This window comes from Pongo abelii, chromosome 10, assembly GCF_028885655.2.
Source record: "Pongo abelii isolate AG06213 chromosome 10, NHGRI_mPonAbe1-v2.0_pri, whole genome shotgun sequence".
Taxonomy (NCBI): Eukaryota; Metazoa; Chordata; class Mammalia; order Primates; family Hominidae; genus Pongo; species Pongo abelii.
The window spans coordinates 120,315,484-120,334,710 of NC_071995.2; the positions used below are offsets into that span (position 1 = coordinate 120,315,484).

A 19,227-nucleotide genomic window follows, 5' to 3' on the forward strand; every position below is an offset into this window, starting at 1 on the left:
ACTCTGCAGTGAGTAACACACATGGCCTTGGGTGCTCAGAATCTACTAGTCCATCAACAGAGCTGAAAATACCTGTGAACACCAGGAGGCAGATGCCCCTTGTGCTTTGGGCAGAAAGTTTGTGTGGCTAATAGTAAAGAAAAAATTTTTCTGCTTTTGAAGATCAAAGCATGTAAATCAAGGCCTCCCACTTGTTTGTCTGCAACCACAATTGGTAGTAACTGGCTTGAGCAGGTCATGGCTTCCCTTTAGAAGCAGCATAAGTTGCCAGAGTTTTGTGGGCACTTGTACTTTTTGTCTAACCTTTTCTTTTTTTTTTTTTTTTTTTTTGAGATGGAGTCTCGCTCTGTTGCCCAGGCTGGAGTGCAGTGGCGCGATCTCAGCTCACTGCAAGCTCCACCTCCTGGGTTCATGCCATTTTCCTGCCTCAGCCTCCTGAGTAGCTGGGACTACAGGCGCCCGCCACCACGCCTGGCTAATTTTTCTGTATATTTAGTAGAGATGGGGTTTCACTGTGTTAGCCAGGATGGTCTCGATCTCCTGACCTCATGATCCACCTGCCTCTGCCTCCCAAAGTAATCTTTTCATGAGACTCTGGAAATTTTAAGATTTCCTCCAAATTAGTAACTTGGTGGTGGCAAGTCTTTAAATCCAGGCCGTAGAAGCTAAGCAGTAGGTGCTGGTTTTGTCTAAACTGAAATTCAAAAATTCAGATTTATACAGTCTTAGCTTAAAGCAGTTTAAAGTTTACTCTTAGATTTGTGTATTAAGTTTTAGTGGCTTCTTTACAGAAAGAGTACAAAATGCTTGGTGGATTTTTTAGATTGTAGTTTGAAGTAACCCTGGTTTATTAGCCAGAAAACATAAGTGTTTAGTGTAACAGGCTTGATACTTGGAAATTGGCTTGTGTGGCAGAGGGCAAGCATTTCCCCCTGGAATTTGAAGTTTTAAACTGGCATGCCTTTCTACCCTCCCCTCCCCCGCTTTTTTTTTTTTTTTTAAAGACAGAGTCTTGCTGTTGCCCACCCAGGCAGAGTACAGTGGCATGATCATAGCTCACTACAGTCTTAACTTCTGGGCTCAAGCAGTCCTCCCGCCTCAGCCTCCCCAGGAGCTGGCATATAATGCGTACCACCATGCCTGGATAATTTTTAAACAATTTTTTTTTTTTTTTTTTGAGACAGAGTCTCGCTCTGTTGCCCAGGCTGAAGTTCAATGGTGCACTCTTGGCTTACCGCAACCTCCGCTTCCCAGGTTCAAGTGATTCTTCTGCCTTTTCCTGCTGAGTAGCTGGGATCACAGGTGCATACTACCACTCCCAGCTAATTTTGTATTTTTAATAGAGACAGGGTTTTACCATGTTGGCCAGGCTGGTCTCAAACTCCTGACCTTAGGTGATCTGCCTGCCTCGGCCTCTCAAAGTGCTGGGATTACAGATATGAGCCAATGCACCCAGCCCCATGCTGCTTTAAGTAAATTTTTTAAATAGGTCATGTCATATGGATAAGTCTGCAGTGGAATACAGTGAAGTCTCTTTATCCCATCTTCACAATATGAAAGGATGTCATTTGAGGTGCCATGGTGTCTTCCTTTGTAAACATCAGATTCCCTAGAGGAAGGGACAGAGCCTCTTTTCTAGGTTACTAAGCTGTGATTTGACACAGCAAACATTCCCTTGGGTTTATGGTCCTTTCATTACTTCATCAGACATGGCGTGTAGGCTCAGAGTAGTTGCTTGTAGCATTTAGCCTCGGCTGGCCTCATCTTTGGTTCATTTTAAAAATAAAAGAGGCTGGGGATGGTGGCTCATCCCTGTAATCCCAGCACTTTAGGAGGCTGAGACCAGCAGATCACCTGAGGTCAGGAGTTCGAGACCAGCCTGGCCAACATGGTGGGTGAAACCCCATCTCTACTAAAAATACAAAAATTAACTGGGCATGGTGGCAGGCACCTATAGTCCCAACTACTCGGGAGGCTGAGGCAGGAGAATTGCTTGAACCTGGGAGGCAGAGGTTGCAGTGAGCTGAGATCACACCACTGCACTCCAGCCTGGACAACAGCGGGACTCCGTCTCAAAATAAATAAAATAAAATAGGTCTGTACAGAGACCATGGATTTGTACTGAAGTACAATCTTACTGGATTGTTCAGTATTCTTGGAGGAGTTTATGGCCACTGTACTATACAGTGGCCTCTCCTGAAACTAGAGATCTGCTGTGTCTCTGCTGTATTGCACATCCATGTGGTGGCTCGGATCCCCAGCCCTAGCAGCCCCTCCCTAGCAGACCTGTGTGCTCCAGGAACCCTTAGAGGAGAAACAAACACTGCCTTCTAACCCTGAGCCCGACTTCCCTTAACCAGTACCGGTTGCAGCCACAAATCTGTCTTGGCTACAAATGAGTGACTACGGGAGCCGTTCACCAGAAAACAATGATTAACCTTAAAGCTATTCTTAAGGAAGAGGATGACTTTACTGGATATCAGGGTAGCTATAGTATTAATGTTTGGAGGTTTGGAGAACTCAGGCTGTCAAGAAAACAAGTGTTATCATTCATGAGGACACTGCATTTTAAACAATCAGGCTTACAAAAGAAAGTCACATTTTTATAAACCATGGAGTGAAGTGGATTCCTGAGTTAAATTCTGGGGTACAGTGGCTTCAAGTGTCTTTAGATTGAGTCAACAAGGGTCTGTGGATTTAAATTAACAGGAGACATGTATCTAGATGAGATCTTTCTCTCTTTTTTTGAAATGGAGTCTCGCTGTCGCCAGGCTGGAGTATAATGGCGCAATCTCAGCTCACTGCAACCTCCATGTCCTGGGTTCAAGCGATTCTCCTGTCTCAGCCTCCTGAGTAGCTGGGACTACAGGCATGCGCCACCACTCCCGGCTAATTTTTGTATTTTTAGTAGAGATGGGGTTTCACCATATTGTGGTCAGGCTGGTCTTGAACTCCTGACCTCAGGTGATCCCTCCCAAAGTGCTGGATCCACTCCACCTGTCCTTGTCTCATTTTAAAAGGGACAAATAGAAAACTCAGCCATCAGCAGGAAAGGCTTCTTCCACAGGGGCAACATCTCACATTGCTCCTATCAATCACTGAGGAAGGAGGTTAGTTACTTTCTCCATCTTCAGATTCACTAGTTTCTGTATGTGAATATGACATTGCCAGCAGGGTCCTGTCTTTAAAAAAAATTCTGTAATCAAAATTACTTCTCACTGGTTTCTGCATCTGCCACTTGGGGAAGCCACCTCATGACCAAGTGTTTCCTACAGCTACCATGGCCCAAGGCTACCTGTACAGGATGCAGCCTCCTGCAGTTGCTCCCACTGTCTCCCAAATCTGGCGAACTTTTAGGCAACAGTAATGGCAAGTAGCTATGGAATTAATTTTGTGTGGTAAGAGACACACAGACAGATGAGCAACTCTTCTCCTTAAAGAAGTCTGTGTCTAATTCCTACGTGTGGCCATTGTCAGAACATAGCTCTTTCCCGTTACCTTTACTAGCTAGAAACAGCTTGCTTGCTTTCTGAAGAAAGAAAAATGACGCACCACAGGGTACATCAGATGAATCAGAAATTACATTGTTTGGACCTCAAAACAGTGTTTACTGACTCTGGGCTTAAACTTCTAGTCCACTCCTAGAACAAAAACCCTCAAAGTTCAAGAGTGGTTTTTTTTGTACAATTGTTTATACAAATTCAACAAAGGTAAAATCGCATCAGGGAAGGTCTAGGAAACACCACCTTACAACAATGGCACTTATAAATGCAGAACTTTACAACTAGGAAATAGCCATGTTACAAACCTAAATGAGAACTCAACTCACACTTCAGAGGAGAGAAGCAAAAGCAAAAGAAAGGCTATGTGGGAGCATTTATTCTACGTCTTGACTCACTGTATAAATTAGATCTATGTAAGTACAAGAGCTCATGCTGGAGCAGACCCTCCTGAGTGCAAAGGCTGAAGTCGAAATTTTAAAATTTGAGAAAAGTGAATTCTCTACAGAGGAAACTTGGCAGAGTATCTTACTTCGACTATAATTTACATTTATCCACAACATGCTCATGTAACTCTTGAGGTACAAAGCAGACTCTCAACTTCCAGTTAAACATGCTTTTAAGTGGAAGGTCTTAGCCTACTTTGTTAGATCTGGGCACATTTGTAGATGGGTTGTGTCGATGAAGTACACGTTAAATTCTCTCCTACCTTAAGGAAATCAGGGAAATTGGCAATCTCAAAACAATAAAAACACTGGTATGCATTCAAACCTTGCATAAATAACTTTTAAACAATTTGTACAAAAATAGTTCTGCATAATGTAAGATGTAACAAAACCAACCAAACAAAAAAAAGTGTCAAGACGGCAGCAGATGTGGTGTGTGGTCCACTTTATGTCAACACCCAAAACCTCGGTGTTGCAAGGAATGAAGTGTCCAAAACACCACTACCACTAACAGAAACTCCTAAGCTCATGCTTCAGTATGAGAATTTCTCCGAAGTCCACCCTCCTCTCCGACAGGAATGTCTTCTTGTAAAGGCCGCCTTAGAAATGGTCCAGAAAGCAGTGCAGTTACGATTTAGAAAGACCAAAGGAAAGTGTCGGCTCACTCATCCCCCAAATGGGTGGTTGAACAGCTTCTCCCTTGGAAAGACTTGCAAAATGGAATTGCGTTGTGGTCTGTTGTCCCACGTTCCAAATGGAAAATAAAAGCCCTCATTTTTGTAAAGTCTCTCCCCTCCCAGAGCCCACCCCTTATTTACATACTTGTCCTTGGACTAACTCAGTTTTTGCAGGAGTTTTTCTTCTACTTGCCCAAACTGGACACTCACAGACATCTCAGCTATGAACTGCTCACAGCCTTCCTTGGTGACTTGCTTGCAGTACCTCAGGTCAATATGACAGATGTTTCCACAGCGTTTGAAGAAGGACAGGCACTGATCAGTGACCTTATTGCAGTCTGCAGAGAAGAAACAGTAATGTGAGGTGTGAAGGCCAGGAGCCAGAAGGCCCCCCTGCCCCAACCCAGGCGCTCAGCAGTGGGGACAGGTCAGAGCTCTACATATTCCAGCCCCTGCTGTGCTGCACTAAATAAAATGTTATTTGCTTAAAATCTCCCTTCTTCAAACGGGGAAGGGTTTCACCCACCAGGTATAAAGGTTAATATATGCCTCAAAAGCATTCAGATAACCACGTGAAAATCACTTCTAATTTACCACACAGCTGCCTCTATACGTGCGTATGCTTATGTAAGTAGTTCTATGTGCCTTTACAATGATAGGCTCACACACCATGTCAGCTTGCTTTTCTCATCTAATATGTTGTTGATGAGTACTGCTCTATGTCTATTACTGTGCATTTATCTGCCTCCTCACTTCAGATAAATTCCCAGAGGGGCATCGCTGGGTCACAGAAAGAACATCCCTAAGGGCATCTTGGGATAATTTTTGCTTTTGCAGGCCCCAGTGCTTTGGAGCAATTCACAGCACGAGGGACAGCTGTTTGTTTGGTCCTAACCCCAGGACTGACCGTGTGCCAGCAGCCTAGGCACCAGACCAACATGCCCTTCTAGCAAAAGCAGAATTCAGACTTCATCACACCCTGATCTGCAGACACACCCTTTGTGCTTTTTTTTTTTTTTTTTTTTGAGACAGAATCTTGCTTTTGTCACCAAGGCTGGAGTGCAATGGCGCAATCTCGGCTCACTGCAACCTCCACCTCCCAGGTTTAAGTGATTCCCCTGCCTCAGCCTCCTGAGTAGCTGGAATTACAGGCGTGTGCCACCATGCGTGACTTTTTTTTTTTTTTTTTTTTTTTGTAAGTAGAAACTGGGTTCCACCATGTTGTCCAGGCTGGCCTCAAACTCCTGACCTCATGTGATCCGCCCGCCTCGGCCTCCCAAAGTGCTGGGATTACAGGCTTGAGCTACTGTGCCTGGCCTCAATGGTATTACATTTGTGACCTTTGCTAATCATCCTTAGTATCAACACTTTCATTTCTTTATTAAATTGAGTGGGAATAAAAATACTAAGGGCAAACCACAATCATGCATACAAAGTCTGTGCTATCTACATGTTATCAAAATCCCTGCAGGCGAGGAGGTGGTGTAAAGTAGTAAAGTCAGAGCACCATATACGCCACCAAACTGACTTCCTTTATACAGCCAGTCCTTTCAGACAGTGGCCTCCACATCAGCACAGAATCTTCAAACAGATGCTCACCAATTCATGAACCTGGAGCAGTGGTGCTGGAAGGCTGTCTACATACACGTAGGCATTCACAAGTGAAGGCCCTGCTTTTAGACTGAAGATGGGAAAACGAGAGATGCTTCAACAGGTAACTCAGTTTTTCGTGGGGTTTTTTTTCTTTTTTCTTTTTTTTTTTTTTTTTTTGGAGACGGAGTTTTGCTCTTGTTGCCCAGGCTGGAATGCAGTGGCACGACCTCGGCTCACTGCAACCTCCCCTTCCCAGGTTCAAGCGATTCTCCTGCCTCAGCCTCCCAAGTAGCTGGGATTACAGGTGCCGTCCACCACGCCTGGCTAATTTTTTGTATTTTTAGTAGAGATGGGGTTTCACCATGTTGGCCAGGCTGGTCTTGAACTCCTGAACTCAGGTGATCCATCCAGCTCAGCCTCCTGAAGTGCTAGGATTACAGGTGTGAGCCACCGTGTCTGGCAATAACTCAGTTTTTCAAAGGGTATCCCTTAATCTTCTAATTAATCCCTCAAGTGGTTCCCCCTCAAATGGCTGACCCTCTTTATAATCTTACTGCAAAAGCCAATGATGAAGGAAGTTGTAGAATGTTATACAATTCCTTCGGGAAACTCATGATCCCCCAACTCAATACTTGATTCATTTTAAGTATAAAGAATGGGGATTTTACTAATATAAGCTTATTTTCATATACTTTTCATTTTTCCTTATTTACTATGACATGTTGACCAGTTAGATTTGAACTCCTGGTCTCAAGTGATCCTCCCCACCCAGCCTCCCAAACCACTGGGATATAGGTGTTGAGCCTGTCTGACCAGGATGGTTTTCATAGAGGATGTCCCACATTCACACTTGTCATCTTCAAGGTGTCATTTAGCTTGTTCCATATCTCCTGTTTTCCCTATAAACTGCAGATATCCCAGAGGCTTGTTTAGATTCAGGCTAGACATTTTCAGCAAGAAATCACCCTCAGAATCTTCCATCTTGACCCTGTTCCCAGCTCCCTATCTGCCTTCCAGAGCACTGTCTAGCTCATCCCCAGAATGCATCTCATTCCTTACTCAGATCTAGCTATGCTGTCCCCACTCCATCACCAGCTCAGGGATATTTTTCCCCTGCAATGTTTGCCTAGTTCCTGGCTAGAAGGGACTGACCCAAGTCCTGCTTCTCCCTTGACACCTTCACGCACCAGAGCAGGCAGCTCCCAGGCCACAGAACTCTGCCATCTGGTCGGCACACTGCTGTGGCCTGTAGCTGTCAGACGGCTGAGGGGGCCTCAAGTGCATCCTGGCAGTTACTTGTCGGTGGTTAGGCAGCACTTGGTCTGAAGTGAGACCTGGAGGCCCAGCTGGCTCCTTTTCTGAGTTGTCTTTGGGTACTAATTTGGGCCCTCTTTGGAGGCTCATTCATGCCCAGCCAGCATTCTTCCTGGCTTGTGGTTCACATATTCCCCAAAACTGGAGCCCAAAGACCCTTCCAACAAAGAAGCTAGAAGGAAAAGACTTTCCTTTGGTCCCTCTGTGCGTTAGAGTTCACTGCAGCCTGGTTTCTCAGACCCTCCACAAGCAGGCTGACATGTTTCCTGCTGGCGCGTGGGGCCCGCCTGCCCGCCCGCCAGCCTGTGGAGGAACATCACTTTTGTTAGCATCCTCATCAGTTCTCCCTCCACCTTTAAACATTTTAGATCTGGAATCTCGCTGCTTTGCCCAGGCTGGTCTAGGACACCTGGGCTCAAGTGATCCTCCCACCTCAGCTTCCTGAGTAGCTGGGACTATAGGTGTGTGCCACCATGCCTAGCTTCAGGAATAAATTTAACCAAGGAAGAACTTGTACTTTAAAGACTATAAAGCATTGCTGAAAAAAACTAAATTAGACGTAAATAAATGGAAAGTCATCCTATGTTCATGGATTGGAAGACTTAATACTATTAAGATGTCAGCATTACCCACAGAAATCTACAGATTCAATGAAATTGCTATAAAATCCTAGTAGTAGTTTTTGCAGAAATAGAAAAATCTATTCTAAAATTCATGTGAATGCATGGGGCTGCAAGTTGTCCAAACAATCCAAAAAAAAGAACAAAGTTGAAGAACTTGAGCTAATCTGAAGCTGAGGTGGAAAACCACTTGAGCCCAGGAGTATGATTCCAGCCTGAGCAACACAGTGAGATCCCGTCTCCAAATAAAATAAAATACATAGGCCAGGCATGATGGCTCATGCCTGTAAGACCAGCACTTGGGAGGCTGAAGTGGGTGGATCACTTGAGCCTAGGAGTTCAAGACCAGCCTGAGCAACATAGCAAAAGACTGTCTCTATTAAAAAAAAAAAAAAAAAAAAAACCACCAAAATTAGCCAAACATGGTGCCTCTAGTCCCAACTACACAGGAGGCTGAGGTGGGAGGATCACTTTTGCCTGGAAGGTGGAGGCTGCAGTGAGCCATGATCCCATCAGTGCACTCTAGCCTGGATGACAGAGTATGCCCCGTCATTCATTCATTCATTCATAAATAAAGCACGTTACAGGCATAAGGATAGACATATAGACCAATGGAATAGAATCAAGAGCTCGGCCAGGCGTGGTGACTCACACCTGTAATCCCAGCACTTTGGGAGGCCGAGGTGGGCAGATCACCTGAGGTCAGGAGTTCGAGACCAGCCTGGCCAACATGGCATGGTGGCACACACCTGTACTCCCAGCTACACAGGAGGCTGAGGCAGGAGAATCACTTGAACCCAGGAGGTGGAGGTTGCAGTGAGCCAAGATCGTGCCACTGCACTGCACTCCAGGCTGGGCAACAGAGCGAGACTCTGTATCAAAAAAAAAAATCAGGAGCCCAAAACAAACCCTCAAATATATGGTGATTTTTGAAAAGGGTGCTGCCAACAGCATTCAATGAAGTAATAGATAATCTTTCCAATAAATGTTGCTGGGAAAATTGAATTTCGACATGCAAAAGAATAAGCTGGACCCGGCCGTACGCGATGGCTCATGCCTGTAATCCCAGCACTTTGGGAAGCCAAGGCAGGTGGATCACAAGGTCAGGAGTTCGAGACCAGCCTGGCCAATATGGTGAAACCTCGTCTCTACTAAAAATACAAAAATTAGCCAGGTGTGGTGGCACGTGCCTGTAGTCCCAGCTACTTGGGAGACTGAGGCAGGAGAATCATGTGAACCCAGGAGGCGGAAGCTGCAGTGAGCTGACATTGCACCACTGCACTCAAACCTGGGCGACAGAGCGAGACTTCGTCTTGAAAAAAGAAAAAGAAAAAACGGGGGAAATTTTTCATGACATTAGACTTTGCAAAGATTGATATGACACCAAAATCACAGCCAACAAAGGGGAAAAAAAAAAAGGCCAGGTGCAGTGGCTCATGCCTGTAATTCTAACATTTTGGGAGGCTGGGGCAGGAGGACTGCTTGAGCCCAGGGGTTTGAGACCAGTCTGGGCAACATAACGAGACCCTGTCTCTAAAACAGAAAAAAAGTCTGGAGATGGGTGTTGGTGACAGTTGCACAACATTGTGAATGTACTTAATGCCACTGAATCCTATGCCCAAAAATGGCTAAGGTGGTCCATTTTATATTATGTATTATTTTACTACAACATAATTATTTTTCTAATTTTGGAAGCTGGAGGAGAGGTAACAATTTAGGAGACTTGAGAAAGCTTAATTAACCCTAAAGTGGCTGAGGGGACAGCAGAAAAGAATGATTATTCTATAGAACACCTCCAGGGTGTTCAGTTGTGATTTCTCAGAAATTCCTCTTGCATTGGAAGTGACAGGTACTTTGGAAGTGGGGCTAAAGATGGTGTTAGTAACAGAAGCACTGGTTGAAAATCTATTCAAGGAGCAGTAAGATGTCCAGATTCCTTCCCCAGCAGAAGACTGGGGTTTTAGTCTCTGATGGGCTGGGCTCCAGTGGGCACAGAAAGTAGGGGTGCCCACTCAAAAGTGGGGGCTAAGGGAAAATTTACCTGCTGACTGTTGAGAACCTCCTTCCCCCATCAAGCCCCATACTTGACCATACCAATGGCAGTCCAGCCTACACCCTTAGGAGATCAAGGAGAGTCTTTCTGGCAATCCTGACCAGCTTAAGAGAAAGATGGAAAGATCTGATGTCCAGGTTTCACCAAATAAATGACACACAGAGAAAACCCTGTAAGTTTCGTCCATAGCAGACAAGCTCCAACCGCATGCCCAGAGCTTCTGATCACCCTTGAGTGGAGGGACAAGCAAGCATCAGCACTCAAGCTGAGGAGAGCCTCTGCCGAAGGCCACTGACGGCATTTGAAGGGAGCAGTCAACGCAGAGAGAAGAAAATAAAACAATCATTCATATCCTCAGGTAGGAAAGTATCTGGCTACAAGAAACAACTGGCCATTCCACAAAAAGTTCAGAGAATACAGCTTGAAAATTAAACATATAGGTTGAACCATATGAAAATGCCAACATTTGACTACTTTTGACTTATAAAAACAGCAGTTTCATGTGGTTCAACTGCACAACGGCAGAAATGAAAAACTCAGTGTATAAGTTGTGGCCGGGCACGGTGGCTCAAGCCTGTAATCCCAGCACTTTGGGAGGCCAAGGCGGGCGGATCACAAGGTCAGGAGATCGAGACCATCCTGGCTAACATGATGAAACCCCATCTCTACTAAAAATACAAAAAATTAGCCGGGCGTGGTGGTGGGCACCTGTAGTCCCAGCTACTCGAGAGGCTGAGGCGGGAGAATGGCATGAACCTGGGAGGCGGAGCTTGTAGTGAGCCGAGATCGTGCCACTGCACTCCAGCCTGGACAACAGAGTGAGACTCCGTCTCAAAAAAAAAAAAAAGGTTGTGTGATAAAGTAAGGGAAAACTCCCAGAAAATACAGCAAAAAGACATTGACATGGAAACAAGGAGGGAAGACAGGAATCAGAGGACTAGTCCAGAAAGAGGAAAACAGAAGGGGAAGAAGTTAAGAAGTTGTTTTTCTACAAGTGAAGAACACAGACGTCCAGACTGAAGGGCTTCTGTGAGTGTTCAGCATGGTAGGTGAAATGGACTCAAACCCAAGTTTGTCATCAAAAATTGCAGACAACTAGAGACGACTTTCTATTAACTTACAAGGAGAGAAAATAGATTCACTGACAGATGAAGAATCAAATGGTTTTGGACCTTGCCTCTGGAAGGCAGAAGATGGTGGAGCAAAACCTCCCACTTACTGTAGCAACAGGCTCCCAGACTAGGGTTCTATACCCAGCAGAACTAGCAACTAAATGGGAAGGTATATAATAAAAACAAATTCAGACACACAGGGTCTAGAAAATGTCTCTCACCAAATGTGAGAGTAAACCAAGAAAGAAGATATGAGATCAAGGAAGGAGGGTACCTAGGCCAAGACAGAGACCAAAGGAGTCCAGGATGGCAGCGGTGGGGCGGCCAGTCCCAGAGGAGAAAACGGAAAGGGAGGAAAAGAAGTCAGGAGGCAGCTCTCCTACAAAAACTGGTCAAGAGACTGATGAGCTGGGGGTGGGGAGGGGGAGAGCATTCAATTCTGTTGTACCATTTGCATAGAAACTAAGCAAACAAAATGAGGCAATTAATAAAAACATTGAGCAAGAAAGAAAATGTACTCAGAATACACTATTTGGCTCAACAGTGACTAACACTTAACATGGTCATAATAAGTGAAAGAATAGTGACACCCAAAAATTGGAAAAGATGGAAGGAGAAAAACGGGCGGGGAGTGGGAGGGAAGGATACAACAATAATAAATCCTCATGTTATATAATAGCAAGCTAATAAATATATAATGTCCACATGGGGAAAAAAAAAGAAATTGCAGTGTATGGGCTGCCAAAGCGAGCATTAGGCTTGCTATTTTGAAAAGCAGAGGTAAACACTGGAAGAAAGAATTCAAGAGTTTAAGGCGTTGCCTCAGGTAGTGAGGATGGGGTGAAGGGAAAGGCAGAGGACTGCCTTGAGCACCCAGTAAATTTTCCACGATGGAATTTGGCCAGAACAATAGCTAGAATTGCAACTTCCCTTGTCACGAGACCAGATCCTCCAGCCAAGTTTAAGGATCTTGAGGCATGTCAACTGTCATCTATTTTGTGGCACAGACTTTTTTCCCATCTCTGGTGCTTGCATCAGGACAAGCTTATTTTTCCAGTAACTCAACTAGTTACACCGATGAGATGGGAATTTTTTTTTTTTTTTTTTTTTAAGAAAATCTAGAAGAGTCTAGGTGTAGAGATACGCCTTAGTATACTTCACAGCTCTTAACAAGAATGCAGGCCGGGCATGGTGGCTCACGCCTGTAATCCCAGCACTTTGGGAGGCAGAGGTGGGTGGATCACCTGAGGTCAGGAGTTCAAGGCCAGCCTGGCCAACATAGTGAAACCTCATCTCTACTAAAAATACAAAACTTAGCCAGGCGTGGTGGCAGGCGCCTGTAATCACAGCTACTCGGGAGACTGAGGCAGAAGAAGCACTTGAACCTGGGAGGCAGATGCTGGAGTGAGCCGAGATCGCACCATTGCACTCCAGCCTGGGCGACAGAGCAAGGCTCCGTCTCAAAAAAAAAAAAAGAATGCAGAGAGCTGTATGCACTGAGATAAAAAGATGACCTCAATTTATCATGCTGGAAAAACAAAATGCAAAAGATGATTTGCATGCACACACAGCATGGCCCACATCGCAGGGGAGAGAATTCATACTGAGATCTCTGCTATGCATCCATAATAACTAAACCAGGATATAATGAAGAGATTTAATAAAATGCCAGCACTTAGAGTAGGACGACTCCCAGGCCCTCTCCAAAGAGCAGCTCCATCACCCATTCAAGCCCATGACCTGGCCCTTGAGCTGGAGAAGCCTCAATTCACTCTGGTTCTTTGCCTCCACGAGGTGGAACAGTCCCTGCCACCAAAACTTCATGAGGAGAAGGAATGGCTTCCTAGGTCCCAAATGATCTCATCCCATCCAAAGCTCCCATGCCCCTGCTATGAGGCATGGTTGCCAGATAGTTTATCAGGCATAAATGTGGGATGCAGAGGAGAAAACAACGTGTACGTCACCACTGCGCTGTGTCAAAAATGTAATTTGATGAGATGGGGATATCCTTAGTACTTGGTAATTTCTGAGGGTAAAAAAAAAAACCTGTAAAGTTTCTTTTTCTCTTTTTTTGCTCTCACCCAAACCCAACACCCCCCAATCCAGACCATCCTAAGCTACCAGACCAAAATCGGGTTAGTTGGGCGAAGAGCAGGCAGCAAACCAACTGCCGCCCCAAAGGCAAGTGCAGCAAGTGAAGATCCTGCCACCAGAGCGACAGACAGAGAACAATAATGGAACTCACTGTGGGTTTTTTTCTCTCCAACAACAGGCCCCTTGATAGCAGGGTCACAAGGGGTGCATGTAAGCAACGACAGCAAAGGCAGAAACCAAGCTCCCTCCTGCCCACCAGGGCCCTTGCCTCCCGGCCCCCACTGTCTCAACACCCTGGTTGTCAGGCACCAGCTCTTCTGCACCCCCTCGGGAAGCTGTCCCTTGTCCGTATTTTGGGTCAGGAACCACTGCTATGTGCTTGTGGCTGCTGCTAACTGGCACTATTTTGGGGTAGCAATTACTACAACTCCAACAGTAACTTTTTTTTTTTTTTTTGAGACAGTTTTGGTCTTGTCACGTAGGCTGGAGTGCAGTGGCGCCATGTTGGCTCACGGCGACCTGCACCTTCCAGTTTCAAGGGATTCTCCTGCCTCAGCCTCCCGAGTAGCTGGGATTACAGGCGCCGGCCACCACGCCCAGCTAATTTTTGTATTTTTTTTGTAAAGACGGGGTTTCACCATGTTGGCCAGGCTAGTCTCGAACTCCTGTCCTTATGATCCACCTGCCTTGGCCTCCCAATGTGCTGGGATTACAGGCGTGAGCCACTGCACCCGGCCAACAGTAACTCTTTGTTTAATGTGTTTCCCCCCTGGACTGGGCTGTCTGTCTCAGTAAACGAGACACCTAGCACTGTGACCACATAGTTGTGGACACATGAATTGTTTTCCACAAATGTGAACCTCCTGGCTCTCCCACGGAGTGTTGGGCAGACCCGATGGGGGCCCCTGACTCACCAGACAGGTTGATCTCGGTTAAGGAGTCTCGGGTGGTGGTGCCAACAGCGGTGAGCAGGTTGATGGACTGGTCGGTGACATGGTTACAGTAACTGAGGTGGAGCTTGGAGAGCAGGGGCATGTGGCGGATGATGAGCCGCAGGGAGGCATCTGTGATGTCCAGGCCTGCCAGTCGCAGCTCCACGATGTTCCGGAGCTTGCTCCGATTGTCCATCTGACCTGGTGCGGCAAGAAGGAGGGGGCAACCCGTTAATCTGACCGAGGAGGCCTGGTCACGCTGACGTGACACTCTAAAAGGCCCACCAGCCAGACAGAACACTCAGATTTCATTTAGTTATAAACTGCTTCCTCCCAAAATCAGAATTCCAACAGTTAAAAATCAGACTCCACATCAAAACTTAGATTTCCAGATTCTCTTGAAAAACTAGAAGACCTAGAAACACTAAGCCCACATTCCACCCAGTAGTCATCAGCCAACCAGTGCAGAGGCTGCGCAGCACCTCCGATCCCCGTGGCTTGGCGAGAAGCATGGACCTAGGCAGTCCAGCCCAGTCCAGGGGGAGGCGCCATCCTGGAAGCCCTTGCACAACCACACTGATCCCGATGGCAGTGGAGACTTGAAACCAACAAGGGGCAAGTCAACAGAAAAGCAGTGAGACGCACGCGGAGCCCCAGGAGCGAGTCAACAGGAAAGCAGTGAGACGCATGCGGAGCCCCAGGAGCGAGTCTCGCATGTGCACAGGAGCCCCTGCCTCCTCCCAGATCCCCTCTGTGCCTGAAGCAAAGTGAGAACACGGCAGCAGAGACTCATCCCTATGTCCTTTGGGGAACGGCTGGGGCCTGAGAAGGAGAACATGCTGAGGTCTGAGGGTAAAAGCAGATCCAACAGCCTAGCTCGCTCACCCTACCCCCACAGAAACCCCCAGCCTGACAACTCACCTGGCCTGTTGTCTGTGGGCGGGGACAGGAGATCCCGCATCTGGGCATCCTTTAGTCCCTCCACCCACTGGACATCCAGGGTCCGGAGCAGCGGACAACTGGAGCTGCAAAGGGCCGAGACCGCGATCCATGAGCAGCCTGACAGCACCAAGTCCCGGAGCCCTGGGGGGACGTAGAAAAGGGTGAAGGTCAGGGGATGCACCCCCAGCCCTCACTGCAGCAGACACACTCGGGGCCACCGGCCAAGGGCTCACCAGGCAGCCGGTTGATGAGCCAGCTCAGCTGCTTCTTGGAGATATTGGTCCAGCTGAGGTCGAGGGAGACAGGCTGTCGCCGGATGATGCCACTCAGCATCAGGGGTGTGATAGACTTGCAGTGGTTCAGGTCAATGCGGGTCCACAACCGCTTATCGCAGCACCTGGGGACCGGCCCGGTGGGGACACATCATCAGAGGTGGGGCTCCTCTGGGGAGCCCATGCACAGCTCTTAACTGTCCCCACCTAACAACCTCTGGGAGGCTCTGTAACTCAGCGCTCTAGACCCTTCTCTATGTGGCACCTGTCCTGCCCCGCCCCCACATGGGCACCTCCCATCTGCTCTGACAGCCATGGCCTCCGCTCTCCATCAAGTATGTATGTATGTATGTATGTATGTATTTATTAAGACGGAGTCTTGCTCTGTTCCCAGGCTGGTGTGTAGTGGTGCAATCTCTGCTCACCACAACCTCGTCTCCCAGGTTCAAGCGATTCTCCTGCCTCAGCCTCCCGAGTAGCTGGGATTACAGGTGTGTGCCACCACACCCGGCTAATTTTTTTATTTTTAGTAGAAATGAGGTTTCACCATGTTGGCCAGGCTGGTCTTGAACTCCTGACTTCAAGTGATCCGCCCGCAAAGTGCTAGGATTACAGGCATGAGCCACTGCGCCCGGCCTCCATCAAGTATTTACCATGGGCTTTACAACGCCCTCTACCGGCCGTTCCTCCAAACAACCCCATGAAGCTGGCGTCATGCCCGTTCATCCAAGAGGGTAAGGCAGAGCTAAGGCCAGAAAGCTGGTAAATATCGGCTGGACTGAAGTTGCAACTGGCAGCCTTGCTGGAAACCTGGACTAACTCTCCGAAGCCAAGGACTCCACGTGGTCCTCACTTCACCCTCCAGGAAGCTAAATCAGGGAATAAACAGGGTCACCTCCTCTGACAAGACCAGAGGGGCCGCTGTAGCCAGCTGGAACGCTTTGCGGAGCACAATGAAGCCATACTGGGGCTTGGAAGGAAAGAGCATCGCCAGCGACTCCACGCACACGGGCCATCCCTGGTGCCGCCTGAACCTTAACCTAGAGCCCTACACAGGCCGCCGCTCACCAGCGGTTCCAGGTCCTGCAGACCCGCATGCACACACACAGGTCTTGGTGGCTGAGGTAGCTGAAGACGGCCATCCACACCTCCCTGTGCATGACGTGGGCTGCCCCATCGTCCAGGGGTAGCGAGTCAGGTGGGGGGCTGATGGGGGGTGGCCGGATCACATGGCGCTCCATCTGGATACACTTGGGCGGGGACACGGAGGGTGGGGGCCGGGAGATGACGCGGGGCGGGCTGCGCAGGCTGGGCCCCAGCTGGTGCCGCAGCTCTCGGGGGGTGCCGTTGAGCCCCTTGCTGAAGCGGTGGGGGCGCTCGCAGATGCCCGGGGGCCGCTTGGGCTCCTCGCCCTCGCTCTCAGGCTCCGACTTGATGGGCTGCTGGTTCTCGTTGGCCAGGCTGTTCTCCGTCCTCTGGATCTCGTGGTTGAGCTCCTTGCTTAGCTCCCTGCTCAGCTCCTTGTTGGGAAGCCGCCGCTTCCGGCGCATCTTCACCTTCTTCTTCTCCTCCGGGCCCTCGGCCCCTTCGGTGCTGGGTCCCGCGGTGGGGGAGCTGGAGCGGGAGTGGTCGCTCTCCCTAGTCTTGGGGGGCGCCTCGGGCAGATCGTCCTCGGGCTCCTGCTTGAAGCGCCGGAGGGGCTTGTTGGCCAGCGCCATGCGGTCCTCGGCGTTCTTCCAGGACCGCCGCTGAGGGCGAGAGCGGAGACAGGTCAGCCTCTGGGGCTCAGGGCTGCGCCCACCCAAGGCCTCCCGCCCCCCTGCCACGGGACTGTGGCCCAGGGAGCTGCGGTGCAGCTCTAACCGCTCAGGCCTGGGGCACAAGAGGGCGGGGAAGATGGTACCTTTTTCCTGAAAAGCTTATCTTCTTTGCCAGGTTTGAGCTGTCACGAAAAAGAAAGGACGCACAGCTTGCTCCCCGGGCTCGTGGGATTTGGTCCCCTCGACACCCTACCCCACCACGAGTCCACAAGTCTCCAGAGGAGGGGCTGGAGGGACGCCTTCCCCACAAATGGCATTTCCACGTCTGACCGACAGACGGGCGAGCCCTGCCTGCGGCTTTCAAGGAAGAAGCTGGAAGTAGGAGTACGGTTGAACTGTTGCCACCCAACTGACCTCCCACCCCACAGACCCGGAGATGTGCAGCCGCCCATTCAAATTAGCCTCGGCTCTGGGAGCCAGTTCTGGGGCATAGCCCTGTGGGAATCCCCGGCCCAGCAGGAATGGCTAGAGCTGGGAGAGACTCCTGGCGCCACCTTGTGGCTGGTGACAGCACAGCCCGTGGGTGGAGCAGGGCCACCAGGCTCCTCAGAGGTTCGTTCCCTGGACTCACAGCTTCCATCCCAACCAACAGAGGCTCTAGGCACAGACAGCTTCCCAGGCCCCAAGCCAGAACCACCAGCCAGAGATCTGGGGCCGGGACCTGGGAAGCCTCAGGAGAGGCAGCAGTGGGGTGGAGGACCAGCGGGGTGGGGTGGGGGACAGCCCGGGACTCGCCAGTCCCCAGGGCCTCAGGAGGGCGTGCGTCGTGGGAGCACCTGCTGCTGGAAGTAAGTGAGACTGGATCTCCACCAGGGGCTGAGGCTGCTGCCTAGAGGGGGCCTCGGCGAGAGGTGAGAGGAGGAACCGGGGGACGTTTGAAGCGATGAGGCCTAAAGGGGGGGGTGGGAAGAGGAGTGACTCGCTGGTTTTCCCCTCCTTTCTTTGGGGCAGGGCTCTCAGGACTTAGGTGACCTGCTCAGGGCAGCAAGAGGCCGGGATTACCCCAAGCTCTACCCGCTGCCCACCCCCTGCCCCATCCCTCCAACCCAGCACCCGGGACCAGCCAGACCAACCCCTTTGCCTCCCAGCCCCTCCTGGTCCGTACCCGCTTGCGCCCACTCAGCTCCTGGGGCTTCTCGTATTTCCGCTTCTTCCTCAGGTGCACGTCGTCAGACTTTCTGCGCAGGAGGCCGTCCGGCGGCACCTTCTTGGGGTGCTCATCCGACCTGCGCCGGGGCGCCTCCTCACATTCACTCCTCCGCTTGGCAGGTTCCTGCCCTTCCTTGTTGTCCCGGTTCATCTTCTGCTCCTTGAGCAGGGAGCCGGGCAGGTTGGAGGCGTACTTAAAGCCAGGGCCACGCTTTTGCTTGTAGGCCAAAAAGAGAGAAGGAACAGACCAACTGTATACCTTTGGACTTGCCCCTCCCTCCTCCCCAGGCCCACGGCAACCCACCTGCCTGACACTCCTGGGACAGGCTGGTCCCGGCCAGGCCCAGGCCCGCCCCTCTCCCGACTGACCCTGGGACTTGGAGCCCAGCACTCACTTTCCCGGTCTTGCCGGCGTGGTTACACTTCGGACACTCCCAGCAGTTTGGAAGCTCGTCGTTGACCACACCCTCTGACTCCTTAATCTGCGGGGAACACCAGGACTCAGAAGAGGGACGGGCGGAGAAGAGGGCCCACGGGCACAAGGCTCTGTGAGGCCACGTCTTCCAGAAGCAGCAGCACCCCCTCCCCAACGTCACGTCTATCCCGTTTCCAGCCAAAAGAAAACACAGCCGCAGAGGCTGGCAGAGACGGGCAGCTGTGGATCCAGGCCAGGGTTCAGAGGCTGAACCCCTTTGCTTCTCTG

At 49.5% G+C, this 19,227-nt stretch overlaps 1 protein-coding gene across 1 annotated transcript in view; it reads right to left on the reverse strand.

Annotated features, from left to right (window-relative positions):
• Positions 1 to 581: 581 nt before the first annotated feature.
• Positions 582 to 19,227, reverse strand: part of KDM2B (lysine demethylase 2B) — a 156,235-nt gene continuing 137,589 nt past the window's right edge. The window contains 9 exon segments of the mRNA XM_054528336.1: positions 582 to 4,961; positions 14,324 to 14,542; positions 15,263 to 15,424; positions 15,517 to 15,680; positions 16,624 to 17,303; positions 17,459 to 17,497; positions 18,152 to 18,265; positions 18,481 to 18,741; positions 18,920 to 19,006. Of these exon segments, the coding sequence (XP_054384311.1) occupies positions 4,780 to 4,961; positions 14,324 to 14,542; positions 15,263 to 15,424; positions 15,517 to 15,680; positions 16,624 to 17,303; positions 17,459 to 17,497; positions 18,152 to 18,265; positions 18,481 to 18,741; positions 18,920 to 19,006 (1,908 nt within the window). The 3' untranslated portion in view covers positions 582 to 4,779.